The 24,026-nt window shown below is 34.3% G+C and overlaps 1 protein-coding gene across 3 annotated transcripts in view; it reads right to left on the minus strand.

Moving 5' to 3' along the window:
• The window catches only part of CACNA2D1 (calcium voltage-gated channel auxiliary subunit alpha2delta 1), a 352,862-nt gene that overhangs the window by 156,243 nt on the left and 172,593 nt on the right, over nt 1–24,026 (minus strand). For all 3 annotated transcript variants that reach the window (XM_062491655.1, XM_062491654.1, XM_062491656.1), the window contains exon 5: nt 8,676–8,720. In XM_062491655.1, the coding sequence (XP_062347639.1) occupies nt 8,676–8,720 (45 nt within the window). The remainder of the gene's footprint in view (nt 1–8,675; nt 8,721–24,026) is intronic.

A 24,026-nucleotide genomic window follows, 5' to 3' on the forward strand; every position in this document is an offset into this window, starting at 1 on the left:
AACCATGCCCTGACCTATGGACCTCTGACTTTCCCTGCAGACTAAATACTGTACCATAATTAAAGTAAAATGCCATAACTCTATGTAAGACTATTAATATGACTTTTAAAAATGCTAGTATGGCGAAATCCCAACAGTGCAATAATGTAGAAGAATATCATTCACAGGAACTAATGGAAGCTTGAGAAGGATAATCTGCCCAAATAAAGATTCATGTCAAAGAAAGCAAACAAAAAAAAAAAAAAAAAGGAAAAAAAAAAAAAAAACAAAGAAAAGGAAAGTACAACCAAAAGGGAGAAGACACAGGTCAATCTGTAGCTTTTTAAAGAATTTTTTAAAAGTCAGCAAATCAAAATACTTATGTAAAAGGTCAGCTGAATTTCGAGTTCAAAAGCTTTGAGATCTTGACAATGTGATTTCCCACTGCATTACAATTAACACACTGTTTTACACACCAGCACTAAAAAGTTGGGAATATTTCAACTCTGTTGATCAGAATAGATACAATTGCCCTCTTCGATTTGGTTTTTCCCCCACCTATTCTCCAAAAAACAAGAGGGATGGAACATGTTGAGAATGGCTATGTGGAAAGGCCAGGAAATGTGATGTGACCCTTTGCAGGTTGCACCAGCTGGTTCAGAAATGCTCCTCTGCAGTCAGCAGCAGGGCAGGAGCAGGACCTGCATTTCATCACCTATAATAACTACACACCACAGAGAGCTTCCTCTGAGTATTAAATTATTGTAAGTGGTCCTTTCTGAGACTCTTGATCTGACTTGGAATTTTTAAAGCCTGACTCCACGTTCAATCAGTCATAAGAAAACATCAGACTGAGCCATTTGTTTCGTTTTGTACAACTTGAAAGTCTCAACGTGACCGCCACATTTCAAAGCAGCCCATCAGAACACTCATACAACATTGGGATCTGTAATCAGGCAATAAACTGCTTGTTAAAAATCTCTGAATCAAATGCCATAAACGTCCTATGACAAGTTCAGCTTTTGGTGCTGCTTTTATTTACCAATCAACAATTACACTGCACTCACTGCAATTGTTATCACCCATGCATTTGATATTAGTAGGAAATATCCTGAAGCAATAGATCTTCCATTAAACAGATGAATCACCAGCTTTAGGGCTGAACTCTGATCTTTGATGTGGCATAAACTCAGCCTCCATGGAGAGACTTCAAGCACTGCTCTTTTTGGCACATTTGCCTTCAAGGTAGGATTCTCCACATTAAGTACAGTCTCATCTTTTTAAGGACACTGGCAACTACAGGTATCACTCTTGCCATTATTATTTCATAACTTTGTTTCACAGGTAGGAGATAGCTTTGGGACAGTCATTTATTTCACTATCATGTATTTTTCATTTCAAGCTTGAACATATATTCATTTGGGAGAAGGGAAGATTTGCAAAAATTTGAATAAAGGAATTTAAACCTGACACCTACATTTTTAATCATATTACTAGGAAAAAAAAAAAGAGAAAAAGTAAGAACACCTGCTTCCTTTGGCAATAGATCAGTAGAATTGCAAGAGGAAGCTCAAGGGAATTCCTTTTTTTTTTCCCCCTGTGAGCTGTACTCAAACTTGCCTTTAAGACCTTGAAAAGGAAAGACCTGAATGTTTCCCAGTGATACTTGGTGAAAGGAACACATTCCCTTTTAAACAATGCAAAAAAGTCTTGATACTAGAGCAGACAACATCAATCATGGCCTCACTATCAGTTCAAATGATTTCCAAAGAATAGCATCCAAATCCCTCTGTCAGATAACACAGGATTCCTGATGTGGCAGGGAAATGAGTTCAGCAAGAACACTCAAATTTTCCTAAAAAATCTGGTGGTCAAAATACAATGAAATTACTAAAATTAGTAAGTCCTCTTGTATATAAAGAATGATGAATAAATAAAAGATAAAAACATAAAAATATGGTTTTCATGCTTACTCACTCCTTCCCATATGTGAAAGATAAAATGCTGTGTGTTGTCTTGCAACAGAATTAACTTCTATAACAGAACCTCCACTACAGAAAGAAGTGTCCATTTTGGCCATAAATATTATTTTTATTATACATTACAATGTAAAAGATACAACTCTCTGCAGTACAATTGAAATATTAATATAAGAAAATATAAAAATATGTATCTGTCTTTTAATGGCAGTTCATTTTAAAACATGAATATTAAATTATTAAAATTATTAATTATTAAAATTCAACTATTTCAACATGGGTACCAAAGTGTGTTCTATGCTATCTAGAATACAGTAAGTTATAAGAGGAACATATATGAATATGTTGTATATTTGAGAAGTACAGGAAAGAGTCTTGGATCACTTTTAGGAGCCAAAAAGTACAACTTTTTTACTTATTTCAGAAAATGAAATGAGTAAGGACGTCTATGTGAATCAAATCAAATTTTCTGTCCTCATTTCATAAAATGTTAGTTTATTATAGACTTTAAGTATTAATTCCAAGGAATACATTCCAGCACTAAAATATATAGGTTCATTTTCAAGATATGCATTTAATAAATATGAAAATATAGTTGAAAAATATGGTATTTACTACAGATTAGAAATTTGTATTCTAATGAAACTTCTCTAAGGTTATCAAAATGTTCCTTACACAGGTCCATCAGCAGTCCTACTCTGACAGTCTTTCATAATGAAAGATATAATTTATACTAGCACAAATTTATTTCCCTCTCATGGTCTACATTAGTCTAAGAGCAAACTACCCTGAAAAAATGTACCCTCTGTCTACATTAGGAAAATCAGGCTAGAATAAGGCATATGTCTGTGCAGCTAATACCCATTACAATGAGGAACCAAACAAACAAAACCTCAATAGAATCCATGTCATATCGCTAAGAATCAGAGTAGCTGGCACAGATGTAGCCCAAGTTCTCAAAAAAAAAATCAAATTCAAAATATCTCCATCAAACACCATTCAATTAATATTTCCATCTATTTGCAATTTTAGTCACTAGTCCATGTTAATATCATCATTCTCCAAGAACGTACACACTTTTTTTTAGAACAAGCAGTAAATTATATTTTCCAGTGAATTTTTCACGTCCCTAATTCTACCACATACCTTCAAGAATATGACAAACGGAAAATATGAGAACTAGGTATGTAAATATGTATAAATATTACTTAATCTGACACATGCAATGTCTTGGCCTGGTTAAGAACCTTGGTAGGTTCAGACAGAGAAGAAATTAAATCTAAAAATAGCTGCAACTTGCACACATGAAGAATAGCAATCATAAAAATAAGCTTTAAATTGATATGCTGTATGTACAACACCTACTTGTTGGCACCTTCTTTCAGGGGTGTGCAAATCACAGTTATTGTGGAGTTATCTAACTTGATTTTCCAATTACATAGACTTTGCCCATTTACTCATCATAAATGAGAATAGCAGAAAATCTTTAACTCATTTTAAAATTTTCTTCAGTATCGAAGCAGTAAAGGATAAAGAGAAGATGAAAAGAAATACAACACATAGCTGTGACTGTAATGTCAAACCATATTGGTTGTCATACAATGAAAACAGAAGGAAAAAGAGACCTAAGGGAGCTAAAGAAGTCAGCTGGTTACCCTTGGTAAGCTGCCTTATTTCAAAAGCTCTACAGCTTAGTGCTCAAGTTCATCCTAAATTATTTGAGACAAATTTCATATTGGAAACAACTACCCTTCACTGTCTATGAAATATTGAAAAGTTAGTAGCTTTAGCTCAGAAAAAAAAGTGATGCTTTGAAGTCCTCCATTAGCTAAACCCAGATGGTAAGATACTGATTTGGTTATTTGCATGCTGGCAGCCACAGTGAAAGCACAGAGACTGAACTATTCTTACATATGAGGATAAAAGGGAGCTTTCTAAAGGTTCTCTCTTATCAGAATGAGGTTTAAAAACCTTGAAAAGCCAGAGGAAATCTGTATCTCTTGGATGACATGCAAAAGTAGTCCCTGTCCCAGCTTCCTGTGCAGTGTCAGGGCCAGCCATTACAGTCTCACTTTTCAATCCAGCAACTGGCAGCTGCTGGACTTGTAGAAATCTGTAGAAATCTTTCTGTCTCGAGAAGTCTTTTTATACCTGTTACCTTTGAGACTGGATCACTGGATTCTCCCATCTGCCCTGTCTCAGCTCTTGATCCTTTTCCAAACTAACCATACTCAGGTGCCATCTCCCACCTCAAGGGCTCTACCTGACCCTACACGCAGTCCCTGAAACACTGGCATACAGAGGACACTTTTATTTTCTGGTGGCCAGCTATGAAATACATAAAATATAATACTTGTATAAATTAAATTATTCTGCCATTTTCAATGTATGTTATGTGGGGGAAAAGCCAGAAAACTCCTGAATTCTTGTGGCTGAAGGGAAACAAACAAAAAAACCAGAATTTCTCTGATCAAATCAACAGTAGGTTCAGACTTGTTTACAAGTAAACGTGGGATATTTCATTAACAGACTTCTTTTTTACTAAATTAATCATAGGTACACATATAAGCAGATTTTGCAACCTTGGCACCATAAAGCAGTAGAAAAGGCAAGACTTATGTAAGGCTATAAGCAGAGACTCAATGAACTTCCAAAGCCACTATCAATGCCTTTAAATCTCCAAGCTTCTTCTTGGGAGCATGCCTCTTAGACAGCAATTCCGGTCTCTGTTTACTCCTGCCCAACAGTCATTCTTCACTTCATATATATATATATATATATAAAGTTAAAGGGTGGAAATTACTTTGTTTTCTATAATGTTTGCTAAAATGCAGCATGATTTTTCTGAAGAATTTACATTCAAAATTAATTATCCTTTCATATTTTTAAAATTGTTTTCCATTTGATGAAGATATAATTTTTTACCCCTATTTATAAAATCATGACTAAAACTAATGCTTCACAAATTATTCCAAAATAGCAAGGCATCACTGAATTAGGAAAAATTCCTAAACCATATGGCACAGACTGCTTATTGGTTTAAAAGATTTCTTCCTTCTTTATTATAAATTAATAAAAAAGTCTTTCTTTTAAAATCATCTCTAGGCATGTTCCAGATTTTTGCTTCTAGAGGAACCCACAAACTGAGTCCTAGCTACATTCTGAATTCACACTTTCTGCAGATAGTTACTGCCCAAAGGGACCCATAATTTTACAGCCTCCATGCTAGCTCAGTAAAAGAAAATAAAAAGTGCTACTATCACTTAGTGTGTGATCAATAATTGCACAAGGAGCACAGCTCTGTTAGTCATGACTGCAAGCCAGTATGAGACTGCATGAAGGCAATGTCTAATAAATCACTTGTGCTAACTATGGACACAATTCCTGCCAGGAGATACAACTGGCTGCTCCCAATTAATGTCTAGGGATTGCAGGGAAACTGGAGACTTCCAATGATGTGTGGCTGGTTTCATGTTAGAGACATTCCTTTATTTGTATTACTTATCTCTTTCCATCAAATCATTGAAAAATCAGTTCCTTAGACTGTTGTAGCTTGTGCAGGAAACCATGGTAAGAAATTATACTAAAACATTTGGAAAAGAAGCAGGATGCAAAGAGGAGATGAGAGAAACATTAGGAAAGGAATTTGGGAAAAATGAAAATTAAGCAATTGGGCAATTCAGTGCATAGTCAAGTTGTGGATTACATGAATACAAGGAAACAGGAAAGAAAAAAAGATTTAGGAAGAATCTATTAACTAGATGTGGAATCACTGGAAATAAAATGGAGACCAAAGTAAAGAAGAGGAAATAATTGAGCAGTGAAGCAAAATTACTATAAATAATGTGGGGGTACAAAGCACAAGATGAGAGAACAGGCAAAGCAATATGAAAACTAATGGGATAGAGCAGCTTAATGTGGGACTACTCACTTGTCCAATAAAAGCACTGCAGCATTTGTCCAAATACAACAAGCTGTTGACAGCTGCAAATTAAAGTGCACAAACAGGCAGCAATATATCAAACTGAAAGGGTTCTTGGGAAAAGGACAGTGAATGAAAACCTGGGAGACCTATACTAAATTACAACTTTGACCATTATCTTCCTATGAGATATAAAAAATGGAAATGTAATACCTCCTACCTCGTTGTGAGGATAAAACTCATTAATTATCATCAAGTGCTCACGCATTACATGGAGCTCTGGCGGGGGGGATGGGGAAATAAGCAAGCAGAATATAATTGCTGTTGTAAGATAAAGAGTACAAAAGGTCCATTACTGATTGATGGACTACGGGGTTACGAATTGATTGTTTTATCTGAGAGACTCAGAAATCTAAAGGCCAGAGAATGATTGGCCTTCATGTGCTTCTTTATTTTTTAAAGCAAAAGCAAGCCCCGTCTTTAGATTCGAAAAGGCCCATCAAGACAGCAGATGAAAAATGAGAGAAGGATCTCCTGAATGTGATATGGGAACAGAAAGGAGGAAAGAAAACTGTACTGCAGCATATAAACATACACCAGAAACACAGAATTAAAGAGGACTGCTCTTCTGAAAAGGCTGTAATATTCAAAGGATGAGTGGAAACAAAGAAAAACTGGCAGGCAAGACCCTTGAGATTAACTTCTTCTAATTCTTCAGCATCCAAAAGTTAAGATCTAAAAGGATCTGTTACAGGCACCTGGTCAACACAGAGAAACACACGCCTAAAACTGATGCAGATAACCCTAGACATCTGTCTCAAAACAAACTGAACAGCTCTCTAGAGATACCCACAGTGATTAGTTTAGATCTCCAATTTTAATGAATCAATTTCTGCGACTAATTATTCTTGATTGTACTCAAAGATAAACATAATATCATTTCCTGTTACTAAATGAAGGCTCACAGCATGGAAGAGGAAAACCAAAAAGTGAGGTCTTTTAGAGATAGAAAGGAATGGATTGCAAACACAGTTTTACTAATCAGTGCTTTACAGATGATGCCATTAAAATTTCTCAATATTTCAAGAAAACAATAAGGTCTCAAGCATTTTTTTCAGGCAGGAAGAGGGAAGAATGTGGTGTTTACATACATAATTAAGATCTAGTTGAAGGTTTTCTAAAAGAATCACTATAAGATCACAGATCATTGGATCCTTATCACTTCTTGACAGTGAACATTACTATAAACTTCATTCTAAGGAATGTTCAAAAAGACATAAAAAGAAATAAAACTGAAACAGAAGTAAAACAGCATATCTGGTCTAACAAACTTTGTTTTATTTTGTGTGTGTGTGTGTGTGTGTGTGTGTGTGTGTGTGTGTGTGTGTGTTTGTGTGTGTGTGTGTGTACCTTTATCTTGAAGAGAAAAGAATGTCCTGAAGATAATTTAAAAAATAGTATTGCCTTATTGCCTTTCCTGCCTTGCCTAAGACATTTGGATTTTGGTTGCAGAAGTAGTCATCTCAAGACCTTTCCCAGTACTACTTACTACTTCAGCAGTTATTTAGTATATATATATATATATATATATATATATATATATATATATATAGTAGTTAATATATAGTAGTCATTCACATTGTTATTATCATAACAGATACATCACAGATTTTACTTCACACCACAGTCTACCATTAGTGTCTGGTATATTTATATTAAAAGTCCAATATTTAAGCTTTGTAATTCTGTTTCCAGAGAAGATTAGCACATGGTATCCAGTGAATTTAACTAGAACAGAATAATATATTTCAAATTTAAGTTACTTTTAATGAATTTTACTTAAGTCATGCAAACTTTAAAACTCAGGACAGTAGTTTTTGGTATCTGAAATGAAGTACTCATAACTCTATATAACTATATAAAATAGTTCTGCTTGACATGATCTATGTACATTCTTTAATTGCCTTACAGCAGAAGCATCAATTACAATAGTGATGCCATCCATCTCTAAAGTCTACTTGATTAAAAAGTGCAAATGAAGCATGTTGGCAATTCTGATTAATACATTTACAACATTTTCCTATGGCCTTATAAATTAAGCCTATAATGAAGACAAGCAGTTGTATTATCTCCAGTGAAGGTGAGGATAACTTGTATTGTCTCCAGAACACATTAAGATTTTTAACAGTTAATGACATATAGGAGACTTCAAACCTCATAAAATAAGAGCTTTAGTAAGCCAGGAATTGAAGTATCATAAAATTAGTCTAAATTGTTTGATTGGATCTTCAATTTTCCCAGATCTTATTATAGTTACATAAATGATCACAAAGTCATTGAAAATAATTATTCAGTAACATTTCACATCTTCTTTCTCCTCACGTAAAAAAATTATTACAAAGAATACAGAACAACATCATCTGATCCTGGAAAATAAGGCCGGAAAATGGTTCCTTCAGAGTGAACTGAATTATTTACATTTATCATTTTGATTCTCCAATCCTATAATTATGATTTTATTACGTTTCAAAAAGTGAATTATACTGCTGTCAGGATCTTCATTCTCCCAGCACATTTTCTGTCTGACCAGTAATTCAAACTGTATGAAAGGAGACGGATTTTGAGAATTAAAACATAAAATCCTGTCTGGCTCTTGAGAAAACTTTTGAAGACATTTTTAAGTTTCTTGCTTTTTTGCTTCCGCCAAATCTTTAAATGATAGTTTCATTAATATTTTCATTCCCTTAATTTTCTGAGATTACAGGCAGTGAAATTAAATGAAACTTATTACTTACATCATTCTGATCATCTTTTGCATTGTAATAGATTATATCATTATTCTGTAAGAGAAAGAAAAGTAATTCTGTTAGTTTGAAAGTAAAGAATAAATCTATATAGTAATAATCTCTACTATTGCAAGATACCTTTTGAAATAAACCACCAGTTCTTTATGTATTCTCTTTGAAACATGACAGACTCTGATCTTTGCCTGCTCTCTGCTGAATGCACAATTTCCCATGCTCATACTTAACTTCATTCATTTAAAGCTTCTCCCGTGGGAGGTTGCATAAGTCACTCAAAACACAGCCAGAAAAGTACAGATAACATTGGACAAACTCCAGAGCTCATGAAAGGCTTCCATAAGCTGTTTCAGTCACAGACATGTGACTTTCACTGTTTCACAATTAGGGGATCTATGCACCATGACATCCAGCAGGCAGTAGATACAGTGAGGCACAGGCATTGCTAAGTGGGTAAGTATTTGCTGTACACATGTTTATTGCTTTATTCACCTCCCACTGCGAAAATAAAATCTGTGAAAATACATCACAGGAAAGTCTGGCTGTTGGAGTGTACAGCAGATGCTGGCAGCTCTGTGGAAACACTGTACCATGTAATTCAAGCAAGGAATAGAAGGAGAAGATTGCTCGTTCCCATTCCAAAATCAGTCAAAAATTCTATTCAGTGTTAACTTTTATAGCATTTTGAAAATTGAGCTATGTCCTATGGAATACAGGGTTTTCCCCCCCTCCCCCCCCCCCCCCTATTTAAATATTACAGAATCACTTAAAAGCCTTGAAGGTTTAGGTTCACTTGAGTAGCTTTCCACCAAATAAATAGCTGCAATGTGCCCACAGCTTTTTTGAATAAAATCAATTTTATATGCATTTCTGTATGAAATAGAGACATGTATGAATACAGTCTTTTTAATCATCTTTACTGATTTTGAATAAAGCAAAGGAGAAGTTACATTTCTTCATATCCAGCAGTGTGCTTAAAGTAAGTGATTGCTGTTGACCTCCAAAAATTGTCTCAATTTATTTTTTCAGTTCTCTTTATGGTAATACCTTATAAATACCTGATTAAACATTGAACTAAACAAAGTGTTTTCTTTTATAAATACCAACAGGAAAGAGTGCTTTCAGTAACATTTTTTCAAGTGGATTTGTCAACGACAATTTTCACTTTCGCTAAAAAGGTATGATGTGTATTACAAAGCAATGTAGTTCATCTTTAAAAGTGATCATTTTACTCACTCAATAATAATGACACAATTTATTCTCCTCTGTGACCTTTTAGAGAGTCAAACATGAAATATATTACAGATCACCTAAATGCCATTTTGAGGTAAACGCTATTAACATTAATTCATCATTTTCCCTCAAAATTAAATTTTCCAGTTTTCCATCAAGACACTCTTCTATCCATAGGTCAGGTGGCTGTGTATCTGTATCTGGATAACAAAGCCAGACCTCAAGGCATTACAGACACAAGAGGAAATTCTTTTCATCATTAAAGACTGAAGCTAATTGCTTATTCACCTGATTGTTGCAATGAAAAGACCATATAATTCTTTTGGAAGCCATTGAGTAATTCAGACGAGTCAAAGGTTCTATTTTCTTTGGTTCCTCTTCACTCTGTAAATTGCTATGTATGAAATAACTGTTCTGTAAATAATGTGATCAGTTCTAAAGCCCCTCTGATCCTTTAGCAGGCAACATTTGAAACTGTAAAGGATGCAGCTCTGAGTGGTACTATCCAGAAATGTTAACACAATTGTTTTCATCACAACGTGATCTGTTCAGCTAAAAAAATTAAAAATAAATAAATAAAAAAACAATTATGTTTTGTTTATCATAACTCTTTATGTCAGGTTGCATTAAATCAGTTCTCTTGCGATCTCATCCCTTGAAGGTTTTCTTTAGGAAAAATGAGAGCAGGAAAAGCAATACAGACATAATTAACTGGTTATATTGTTTTAGTTTATTGCTTTTGTTTTAACAAGGTACATTTTCATAAATTACAGTTTTTCTTAGGCCCTCTCTTTATTGACTCTCATCTAGATATGAGTTTATTTCCTGAACCCCTCTCCACTGCTTTTGTTTATCCTGCTATCAAATTATTATTGTACAGGAATTTTAACAGTCATTGACAGACACAACTTGTTTATCTACTTAAACAACATGACTATTTATTTTCACAATTATATTTTCCTTGTATTTCATATTTTTATTTATTTGCTTAAATTTTTTCAAAGCTGGCATAGCTTTACCATCTATTTCTACTGGACTGAACTGAATTTTTAAAATCACCTTTTAAAATATAATTTCAGGAACATGATATATTTACAAGTTAATGAAAATGAATGCTACATGCCCAAAATACTTAGATATTTTTTGTTAGCTTGTAGTGCATTACCCTGCCTGGAGATATTACCTATATAATGCATAAACTGACACTGACATTGGACATATCTCACTACTCTTAATGTAGAAAATATGAGATACCCTGAGCTACAACACACTGAATGCTGCATGGTTCACAAATTAGATTCATGGATCACTCAGATCTTTAGAGGACAATTTGTCATAATTTAACCACTTCTAGTTGGCAAGAACAAATTGCTTTGTTGCTGGCTCTCAAGTGAGTAGTTTAGTTATTTATTAACTTCTTGACATGAAGAATTTGAATCTTCCCACTGCTGTACACTTTTGCCACCACATAATACTGCAAACTTGGTCAGCTAACCAAAGGTACATTGTAAAAATCCTATTTATTTATCTTTTTTCTTTATCCAGTAATGCTGTGAGAGACAGGGCGTAAAGACTCACTGTTATTTCTGTTAACAAATGAATGGATATGGTAAGGCAGTTCTGCAGCTGAACTTAAGAAAGAATGACTTTGGGAGAACATACGCACAAAGCAAAAATTGTAGTGTACTATATGATTTTATGGTTTTCACCATCTTTAATTCCCCTTTCAAAGCAAAAAGTTTTAGTATCTGAGAAAGAAATCGGGAAGTCATAAAAAAATTACATTAAGAAACAGGTCATAAATGTCCTATTTTTGACTCTTACTATTTTCTTTCCTTTCCTAATCTTATTTTTCTTCCATGCTTTCACTGATATTATTATCTGCTGAAGTGAGATTATTCCACTGTCTTTACATTGCTTTTCATTTCAATAGTTCTCTGTTTTCCAACTTGGGGTATAACACAACTCCAATGGGAAACAGTACATATTGGTTACTATTAATATATTCTTGAATTTCACCACATAAAATTCTGAAGTTGATGGTCTTTATAATCTCTGTGTTTAGAGAAGGGAAGCATGGGAAAACATCAGCTTTCAGAATATCTGCAGATGAAATTTGAGCTCACCCCAAGAATAACTTACACTCGTATTTTGCTTCTCTACAGAGCAAGTTTGCAGACACAGTGTATTATTCAACACGTAAATGCCTGAACTCAACTCAGGATTACATGAATGAAGCTGTAGTTGGCTTTTCATCTCAAGAAACTGTTTTTCAATCAAGTTCTTTCAAGAACAAGAAGAAAGGGTAACACTGCAATAAGACATATGTAGACGTAATTATGCATAGCAAAAATTGCAATAGCAGGTCTACGTCATTTTGCTGGTAAGAAATCTACATCCTCCTTTACGAAGTGCCAAAATGAAAGCTCCTGGTCATTGCTGCCATGCAGTGCTGTCTACAGGAACACGTCCTCTCTGAATCTTATGCTAGAACTCCAGAACTTTTCATGCAGTATGTGCTCTACCATCTAGTCTAAAGATTCTTTTTCGGAGTCTTTTTCAAAAGACATTCAATGTAGTCTATTCAGAAATGTTGCTTTCACTGAAGCTGTGCATAGAAGTTACATAAAAACTCAGATCTATCTGGGGGCTTCCTTGAGATTCTATAGCCTGAAATAGAGTAGGCCTGTGGGAAGACTGGCCTGAAATGAATTCTAGAACTTCCTGAGACTCTGTGATGAACTACAGGAAAAAATTCTTTAAAAAAAAATAAAGAAAGAAAGGGGAAGGAGAAGAATAAGGTTTTCTGCAATGTTTCATATTATAAGAAATTAACATACTGTATTAATTTTGACAGAGATCACAATTATCCTTTTTTTTTTCTAAAAGCTGCATTTCCACAACAATTGTAGGTAAAATTTTAAAGTAAAAAGCTTACAACTTTAGCCATTACAGAGGCATGAGAAAATACTTAAAAACCTCAGAAAATAAAACAGAGGAGTATAAGGTAAAGATCTCCACAGCTCAAAGATTTTCTTCCGTAAACCCCTGGAAGCAAATTTTAAATTATTGCAGCAAATTATACTGCAAATATATATATGCTGCATAATTGTAAGCACATATCTTAAAATCTGAAATTACAGCCAAATATGTTTATTTTGATTTTATTTTAAAACAGGATATTTCCCATGACTTCTAAGTATTTTACCCAAGACGTGCTAAACCACCCAAAGTAAGTCAATATAAAAATGTTGCCCTATATTGCAGATAATCTGCAAGCAATAAGGATTTTTTTAGCTTGCAGGTAAGAGGTAGAAAAAGAAATCAAAATCAGGGAGAAACCAAAATGTACAGCAAGTATAAATCTGATCAATACTCTTCAGTTAAAAAATAAGTTCTGAGAATTAAGATAGAAATTTAGAGAACATTTTAAAATCGTATTAATCCCACACATTTGGAAAAGACTTTCACAACAATGAAAAAACTGGGACACCTTTTGTTTAGCATGAAACAATAAAAATATTAAAAATACTGGTCCATTTCACTCTTTAGGCAGACCAAAGGAAATTTGTATGAATGCTAAAAAAGCATTTCATTAAGTGTTGGTAAAACATCAAATTTAATATGAAAAAAAAAAGTTCCTTGTATCCCCTTGAATGAAGAACTGTATTTAAAAAAGTTCACTCTAATAACTTTGGGATAATTAAGGTTTTAACCCATCCTAACAAATTCTATGACAAATAATCCACACAGTTTTAGTTTAATCCTTTATACAGTCTGACATGCAGTTTAAGGCACAATCAGACTCCTCAGAAAAGAAAGCTAAATGTGGCCTACCACACATAAAGAATTACATCTATTTTTAAAGAGGATAATGTTAGCGAATAAAAGCCTGAAAACAGAGGAAAAAAAGAAAGTATGTCAATTACTACTATCTTTTTTTGTTACAGCTTTGTGATTTCACATAAGTGAAATGACACATATAAAATAAGGGGCTTAGCAGCTAATAACTTCTTTTTTTTTCCCTTCACTGCCCATGTGCAAAAGTACTGAATTTTCACTTGTCCTTAAAGTAAATAAAATTTCAGGCAATATAGTAAACCAGTTGCAATTATAATTGCAGTGTATGAATGCAATTACAGTGCCTAAACATGGGCTGTAAGAAATTGGCTAGAACATGAATTTAAAATATGAAAACTGGACATAGAACCAAGATATTTTAAAAATAAAATTATTAAAATAAATAATAATAAAAAAAGAGTGGGGTAATATTCAATCAACAAATATGTCACTATATTACCCAAAATATGGACAAATGAGTCACTTGGGTTAGACATTTTTTCCCCCCCGAACATAATTCGATAAAATAACTGCTTTGTCAGAATATTAAGTTTCATACACTAATTAAAACCTTCCAGGTCTGCACTATAATTTATGATAAGCCTTTTTCATCAGATTTGTGTAAAGGGCTTTTCTCAAGATTCCACTGAGACTAATAATTGAATTGAAAAATGAAGGTGAAGCTTACGGGAAATAACATAAAGGAACATTAAAGGTGCTGCACATTCTTTATCATAGAACATTCTTCCTTTTAAATGGTGAGAAAGATCAACATTTCCACAATTCATTTACTGGTAATCCCTTCACTGAAGTTATCAATATGGAAACCAAAATTTACTGCCAGTTTTTATGAGGGGGTAACTGGACAATTCATAGATGCATCAGAGTGATAAATGAGTTATTTATCAACCATCTGCATGCTCAACAGCAGGACTAAAACACACAAGCCTCATTTAAAAAGATGTTAGGTAAGTGCAATGAACACATACAGAATCCAGATAAAAATACACTGTAGGAAACATAAGCTTTCAAGCCTTGACATTCCCTGAGGAATTTTGATGTGAGATTAGATCCACACATTGCAGTGCTGACAGTGGTCAGATTTTAGGCGTCAGAGTCAAAAACAGAGATCTTGAAAGAGCTCATTGAAGTCTAAACTTGGAAGAAGCTAAAATTTTGGAAACACCACGAATATTGTCTAGGTATCCGACATGCCCCATACCCCAGGCTGGGCTCTGCCAACCCACCAGTGCTGTGGCAGGGCAGGGACACACAGGGACTCTGTGAGCAAAGGTGGTGCTGCCACCCATCCACTCCTTGGTCCTCTCCATGGCCTGACCTTCACAGTGACACGTTTCCTTGTGTCCTTCCGCTCTCTGTCACAATATCCAATTACGTGCTGAATTTAACCAAGCTTGATTTAATTTGTCTTGTGCAAATTATGATTAGTAAAGCTGAGTAAGGAGTTTTTTATATCACATTCCAATCTCAGGAGGAAACCCTGCTATTTTTCACAGGACACAGTAAGTAGGTGTTGTTTTGGTGGGTTTTTTTTTTTCCTTTTGCCTCAGTGCCCGTATTATGCTACATTGTACATTTGCTTAGAAAAAGGGAAGTAGTGAAGACTATTAAGGTTACCTGCATAATCTCAAAAAGAAGGATGAAAAACATTAGAAAGAGTACTTATGTCTTCAGATCTCTCGAATTCATCACAGAAATTGTAAATAATAGGCAAAACTTCTCCATGTCAAAAACATTCCACAATTTTGAGGTATTTTTCACTGTAAGAATAACTGTTAGAAACTACCAGTGGACAACTTAAGCTGCCAGGACAATATTTGGCTCCTTGAAAAAAGTTAAGAATGCATTTCAAGTACTAATTGCACTTTGCAGAATTAAATGTCAAAAGTTGAATGTGTGAGGTTAAATGTAATAGAGCCAAAAAGCTGATGAGAAATACAAGTCAGACAAACACGCATCCAAATCAAAATCTACAGAGCTGCCTGTTCTTCTGAAAGAATGGAACATACTCAGTGCATGAGTAACTTCTGCATAAAGACATCCTCTGGCTCAATGGCCTGCAGTTAAATACCATGCAGATAGTTGTTGATTTAACAATGGAACTCTGGCAATTTGCCTACTGGTAGGGATAGCCTATTTTTTTTTATTATTTATTTACAAATTGTTTTTAATTTGGAGGACTTTTTAAAATTTACTTTAATTTTTTAGTGCAACTGGTAAACTAAGCAAATTAAATGTGGCAAAAAATTAAGCATTTTTTTTTTTTTTACCTTGTTAAGCATCAAAGGCCAAATATTTCATGCAGGAATGAAAAAATAGAGGCTGGAAATTTAAAGTTGTAAAACCACATTGATATTATTCTCTGGTATAGTTGCCTGCATCACAGACTGACTGTCATTTTAGTTTGTTAAGCTGAAAAATTATCCTCAATAATGATATATTGATCCACAGTAAAACCTAGGATTTTATGTACTTGCATGTGTGACAAATGACCAGGAAAGAAGATCATAAAGGGACTCTTCTGGAGTCACCAAATTAAAAATAACCAGCTACATATGGAAAGAGACAGGAATAACCATCATCCTTATTCTTCCTCCAGTCCTCTAAGCTAAAATCAAGGAAGACAAAGATAACCCTGGAAACAAACAAACAAAAAAAAAAAATTACATCCTTTTTAATTTTGGTAAATAAATTCTTCCAAAAGGTCCAGGAAACTGCTAATTTTCTCACCACAATAATTTCCTCAAAGTATAAGCATCTTCTTTTCATAAGGCAAAATGCAAGTGGTTACAAAGCAGATTTCCAGGTGGGAAAATGAAATTAATTTGTTAGCAGTTAATTAACCTCTATATCACACAATCTGATCAGTTTAATTAAAGCTGCAAAGTATGTTTATTATCATTTATTCAGAATTACTGTCTTTATTTGATGAAAGAATGTAAAAAATAAATTAATTTTTAGAAATTTTTCTAAACTGATTGCATATTATCGACATTCTAAATGGTGAAACCAGTAGAGTACAGGAGCTTAGTTAAACAATTTGGGCATAAGTTTCCTTTGGATTCCCAAGAAATTGGCATTCTGAATTCATACTTATGTAGGTCTGGGATGTAGTAGACCCCTTGCACTATCATGACTCAATATAGAAAATATGCCAGTCCTCCAACTCCAACAAATCTTTGAAAGCCTCTCTGAGAAAATTATTATTCCCTGCAAAGCAAAAGGCAAAAATGTGTCCCCCAAAATTTGTGCATTCGTTACATTTCTTTTGTGTTCTATCCATTACAACCAACAAAGAAGACCATGTTTGGCAATGCTGCAATCAGTTGTTACAAAAAGGAAATAAAAATTAGGGATCTGACACTACAGTGGAGTAAAAACTCAAGATGGTAGCTTCTAGGTGATCCGTAAGAGTGGCTGAAGTATGTATACTTCAAGGCTTATCTTCACAAAAGAAAAAAACAAAACAAAACAAAACAAAAAAACCAACCAAACAAACAAAAAAGAGAAAAAACACAAAAAACAAACAAACAAAAACAACAACAAAAAAGGTGCATCACAAGAAATATATCAGTCACTGCAATTAAATTCTAAGCAATAGCACCCAAATAACATTAATGTCTTTTAAGCATCTCACTGGAATAGAAAAATGTCAACATTCTGCATAACTTTCCTTTAACTACAAGAGCAGAGAGTCTTATAGAGCTTTTTATTTACTCTTTTATCTACATGAAAAAACTAAAATATAAAAATATTTTAGGATATTTCTGTGGGGTATTACAATACCATGTAACACAGGAAAAATGAAATTTCATGTATAAATCATGAAAGTATGATCCTAAATTTGGATCACATTTTACAATGCTGACACTGACCTGTAAGTTTAGTTCTCTCTAATATTTTTTAAAGCACTGATTTTTTTTTGCACCTGAGTCAACTCTTCCCTGAGTTTATTCAATCATTAAAATGTGTCCTTAAACCCCAGAGAGTTGCAACATACAAAAAAAAAAAAAAAAAAACCTCCCCACAACAATTGCTATAACTCATCTTACACAATTTGCATGAAAATTAGGAAAAAACCCAACCAATCTCTCAATTTCCTCCTAAATGTGAAAAGTACCTTCACAAATGTAATAAAATTCAAACATGTCAGGCCATGTTTCTTTTCAGATTGCTTTGGCTTACCCATGTAACAAATGTCTGGTATATTGACTGTTAATTGTTTTAAAGGGCCTCTTATAAAGACAAATCTTTCTTAAGACTTTAATCTAAGTTCTTTTTCCTCTATCTCTGATGCCTTAGAAAGAAAGCAACTCCAGATAGCAGCTACCAGGCTCTAAGAATTATCCCAAGATCACCTAATTAATAAAGAACAGAAGGAATCATAATTTAATTATTCAGCCTTGGCAGCTGCTTTGTGCTTGTCTTGCACTGAATCACTGCAATAAAGCAAAGCTTCAGAAGTACACCTTATTTCAGAAGTAACTCAGTAACATGAGACGAGCCAGCAGCTGGAAAATATTCCTTTTACTATTTAGTATGAAATGATGAAGACTTTTCAAGTTAATCACTACAAGCAAAAAGTCAATTTAAAAATAATTAGAGCAAAATTACTTCTTAATTATTGATGTTACACTGGTGTGCTGGAAGTTATGCACAAGAGAAATAAGATTTAAGAGTTCTATCAACATCTTGCTATTATGTTTCTCATTCTCCATTTTAACAAGTGCAATAAATGAAAAGGGGTTTGTGTTTCCTTACATGGAACACAACAGGTTTTGTTCTGGGATGGAGAAACTGCACATAATTCAAAAAAATATATTTTAAGTTTTATATAGATGAATCTTATTCTAAGCAGAAACTTATTGAAGTTTGCAGCATTTTAGCATTCCCACCAGAATCTATGGCAAGACATTTATGTTTGAGCCCTTACACTGTATTATTAATTTTCAATTCTTGTACAAATCAGCACTTTTGAAATTCATCTCTTTTTTGAAATTCAGGATGGACAGACAGATATATCACAAAAGTATGAAGATGTTAAGAAAGAGACAATGTGAGAAATTTTGAACAAGCAAAATAGCTCTCTCTTGTTAAAAAAAAAATAATAAAATCACCCTTTCCTGTTGGATACCCTCCCTAAACTCTGCCCTAATTCCTTCCCTCCTCCAAGTTTGTAAATACCCCTGCCATGCCCTGACACCTGCTTCTTGCCATTGCCTCCGTGCATGGAACTAGCTTCCCTGTACCTTCTTTCCTGGTTCATTCAGTACAAACTGATCAGCTTGCTGTTTGTTGTTTTCTATTGTTAAAGTTTTTTATTTCCCAAACAATTGGGTCAGATTTCCTTTCTGTATAAAATTGCTGAGTTCAGTGAAGTCACTGACCCTAATAGCTGGGCTAGGATCAGCCAGAGGCTTCAGAGGACCTTACTAAACCAATGTATTTCTCCTTCCAATTTTTCAAGGTTAATTTATCTGTAACTGCTATTGTATCTATTGCTATAAATAAAACTTATTTTCTCTTGAACAATATTTCCTCTTGGTGCTTATTCTTGACGCAGGATGTTCACTGATGTGTAACCAGTAACCACAGGACCTTTTAGGATAGAGCATGCTTTATTCTTCACAGAGTATGATGTTTGTGTTTCAAAATAAAACACAGATCCATCCTGAGTACACACTGCTTTCATCCACGTTGTGCTTGTTACAGCTGCCCCCAAGACACCTAAGCAATGTCCAGACACATTCTGGCACAGCATGCACCAGGAACCAGTCTCAACTCAGCTGGCTGGTCTCAAGGAGAGAATACTCTGGCTTGCTGCATGCCTCCAGCATCATCTCTGCAGGTTTTACATGCTCACATAATCTTACATGCCCTGATGTAATTCATGGAGACCCAAAACGTTGCAGATTGAGAGAGACTGGAACTATTTGGAATTAAATCGCCCATTTGGCGTGATCCCTGTAATAAGGAAAATACAGCAACAGTCAGCAGAAGAAATGGCAGCTATCACTTGGGATTAATGAATGTATTGATGACATGATTTTGAAAAAAACCCCAGTCTTAACCCACCTTTTGGGTTTCTCTGCTGGTATCTCTTGTCAAAATTGAAAAGAAACTAAACTGTCCTTTTTTGCAGCAACACAGCTTTAACAGATATATTTTTTAAATATACTGGTAAAATAAAAGGGAAATGTTTTATCTGAAATATGAGGAAGTGATATGGGAAGACTTTAAGAGCATTTTAGAGCGAGTCTAGAGGTCATTTCTACTATGATACCCATAGCAAATTAGATGAAATTAAACTTGCCTATATGGGGAATAGTCGCTGTGGTAGAAAACTTTCGCTGGAAGTTTTCTTTATACTTTTACATAGGAGAAAACCTCACAGATAAAGCACAAGTAGTTTCATGAGGTGAAAACACCAGAATTTTGTGCAAGCACAGAAAAATATCAACTGAGACAACCTTCTTAGTTTTACTGTACTCCTGGGTAACTCTTAAGAAATGCAAAACCAATGCTACCCTCCTGAGAAGTGGTAATGCCCAAAGGAATTAGACAATCCTACCTGAATTAATAATTCATCAGGGATTATTCACCCATTTTTAAAAGCAAGGATCTGGTCTGGTCATTTTTGTATTTATTCTCACATTTCCAAGAAAGTTACAATTCCCAGTATTTCAGTGCAATATAATTTGTGACTAATGAATGGAAAAATTAAAACAGAATGATAGTGTGTTCTATGAACTCACGAATCACAGTCATAGAGCTGGCCCAGGCTTCTCAAGACTTGCTAAATCCTAATATCCCTAAATGAGACCTAGAGTTGTTTGTGTATTTATTTAGAGTTCTTATGTGATCATAGCAAGAATTAACTGGGGGGCGAAAAAAAAAAAAAGCAAATGCTTAACAGCTAAATTTCTGCCTATTATCAGGTAGAATTTTTAAACAGTTCTTTGCATGAGGTTAGCATGTGTTAGGATATTTATAATTTTGAAGTATTTCTCTGCTTTGTGTTGCTTTGTGGCCAAGTCTACAGAAATATCTGACACTACTTCAATCACACATCATCATTTGCAGGACATAAAAGACACTTTCACCTTTAGTTTAAATTCTAATGAGAATTACAGTGTTCTCAGGAGATGGAAAGCTAAGAATTCCCAAATCCCTTGAGCAAAATGCAGTTCTTAGTAAGATAGTATTGCACTCCCAGAGCATTTGAAAGTCCATGTAAAATGAAACACCTATTAAAATTTCTGCAGTATTGCAACTACAAAAGAGTACTGACATCCACATTTTCTGTTCACATCTACTGCACAAGCCTCTTTGCTAAGAAGCTACTTCTTGGAAGTGTAGAGATCTACAAACTTTGAAATATGGAAACTTTCTAGTTCCCCTGTTAGGTTCTTTTCTAAAGGTAATGAGCTTTGACAAAGATAAGCTGAATTTTTCTCTAGTATTTTACAGGAATCCTGGAAGAAAACAAGAAGGTAAAACATCTGGCCTGACACCTCTGGTTTTGTCATTTGAAAAAAACTAGAAGTAAATGGAGTTAAGAAATCCACAAATATCTCTACATCCAAAAATCCAACTCATTCAGCTCAGACTTTCAGAAAAGTTCTAATTTAAATATCAAATAACACATGCAGAATTCCATATGTATATATTCACAGGATTTGCTCTTTCTGGCAGGAAACATTTAAAAAATATTTGGGTCCAATTTCCTTTACAAAAACCTCTAAGATTTGCTTTTATGAATGACATTGCTTCTCTGAAGTAAAAACCAAACCTTTGTAATATTTTCTGAATTTCTCAAACTTAGAAGTCTGCCTCCATTATGAAAAGCCATATTTGAATATTATGCCAATGATTAATTTCCTGTGCATATTCAATCAGGTTCCTTTAGTTTTAATTAGGAAAAAAAAACAAAAAACAAAAAACAAAAAAACACCTCTTTCTTCCAATTCATAAATATTTCCAGCAAAGTTAAGTTGGTTAAGTCTCCTTTTTCCAAAACATGGGCACATTTTCTAAATACAGTGTAAAAAGTGTCAGAATAATATGTGACAACCAACAGGAAAAGGAGTTTTCCTAGGAAGGTGAGGAAACCAGTCAGATCCTAGTTATACTGGCATTGATAAATCACAGAAAATAAAAAGATATTGCCAGTTTTGAAATGAAAATATTTGAGAAAAAAGCTTGCAGGCAAAATAGCACCCTTGAAGTCCATTTCTAATTGATTTTACTGATTCACCAAAGGTAGTAAAGCAGTGCTATGAATTACTTATCCCAGACTGACATGAGAAATTGAATTTGAGGGTGAAAGGTAACATCAAAAAACCAGTTCACTTCATCAGTGCCACAAATTCAATAAACTCTTAGAAAACGTGCACAATAGCAGCCTGCAAAAGTTTTTCTTAGCATATTGTACTCCTCAGTTTTAAACCAAAGAACCTACAGGGTGTTAATATATTGAGTACAATAGTATATCTTGCTTTTAATAAGGTGTTTGTTCTGAAAGCACATTAAAGCCTCATTCAAAATGAAGGTGGTAATGCGTACATGTGGCATCTTAATAATAGAAATCACACCTTTCTTTCTTTTCTTCTTACCTAGATCCTTCCCTCCACCTCTTTCAGAAGCTGCACATTTTTTAAATGAGTTGTCTGGTCAATAAGTAAAAAGTGTATTAGATGTCTTTAACATATCTGATTTTTCAGATAAAATGGAATGCTTGAAAGCCCTCAACAATGATTGAAGGTGTTTCTTTGCTTTACTCTAAAAGCTTTTTTGGCAAGTTTCCAACCAGTGAAGCACTTCACTGCACAGATGAGATCCTTGCAATGATTTATATTATAAAGTAACACTCCTTGACTGCAGGTAAACGTATTAAGAGATGGTAAATAACCAGTATCTAAAGACCAAAAGCTATCTCCTCTATAGCTGCAGATTTAAAATCCCTGTGTATATATATAATTTTAATTCTGATTGTACTGCTACCACTGTCTTCCTCATCAACTTTCTAATAGGTTTAAAATTCCTAAAATGTGAAAAAGAAAAAAAAAACTATCACATCAAGGATTACCAGTATGATTAATCACTAACCATCATTGGTGTAATTCTCCTACAAGATCACATCAGATATATAATAGAACAAAAGCAATGGAAGAAAGCATGTCTTATGGCAGCCCATATTTTAGAGGAAAAAGAATGATTTCTGGACTGAAAGGCTCACCTGAGAGACTCTAGGAAGTTATAAAACTCCAGGCAAGGTAGCAAGCAACAGTACTCTTAAAAACATTTCTAACGACTTGGATTTTTTTGCTTTAATTGCCTTTAAGATGTTTTTCTTTCATCTAACTAATGCCTGCTAGATATTTGTAAACCAGAAGGCACACTGAGACTTTCTGAAATAGAATCCCCAGGTATTAGGGGGCAGGATGTTGGGGACAGACAGGTAAACAGAGGGATCTTGTTCCCGGGAGGGAATGCCAGAAAAATTCTGCACTAATCTGGTGAGGCTTATGCCACATCTCCAAAGAGGCTTCAGCATGGGCATGTTCACAGTGGATTTCTACACTTAGATTAAACTCTCCTTGCTAATGATAGAGATCCGGGGAGATGAAGTCAGTGTTTTCTAGAGGTTGGAACTATTGCGTTTCCTGTCTCACTTTGACAAACATCATAGAGAACTGTAAAAATGCTTGTTCCTGCAATATTCATGGTGAACTTCCATGACTTAAAATGTATAAGTGATTCGATAAACATCAAATGAACATCAGAACAACCCTTAAACATACCCATTTATTTCAGTAAATATGATTTACCCTTATTTCCTCTTTGCCCCACCTTCTTACTACTCCAAGTGCACATACACAGAACTTCATTCCCTGGGTAGAAAGATGTCCAAGTGCAATCACTGGCAGAAAAATGGTATTTCATTCCTTTCTGTGAGATAGGGGACATTTAATTTAAATTATACACAATACAGGTCACAGAAGAGGTGGCACACAGCCCTTCAGAGAATAAAATATTATCCTCCCTAGAACCTTGCCCATCTGTCAATTTAAATCTGTCAATTTAAATTGATCATCCTGATTTTTTTTTTCAAGTCACAGAGGCGTTAGAAATATGAGGCATTATCCAAAATGAATCAAAACTGATGGAAGATTTATTTCACTGAGCTTTGAACAAAGCACTGTGTGAAGATACAGACGGCTTTGGCATTTTGCCTGTGTTTAGTGTTAT

Source organism: Cinclus cinclus, chromosome 4 (genome assembly GCF_963662255.1).
Source record: "Cinclus cinclus chromosome 4, bCinCin1.1, whole genome shotgun sequence".
In the NCBI taxonomy this organism is placed as follows: domain Eukaryota; kingdom Metazoa; phylum Chordata; class Aves; order Passeriformes; family Cinclidae; genus Cinclus; species Cinclus cinclus.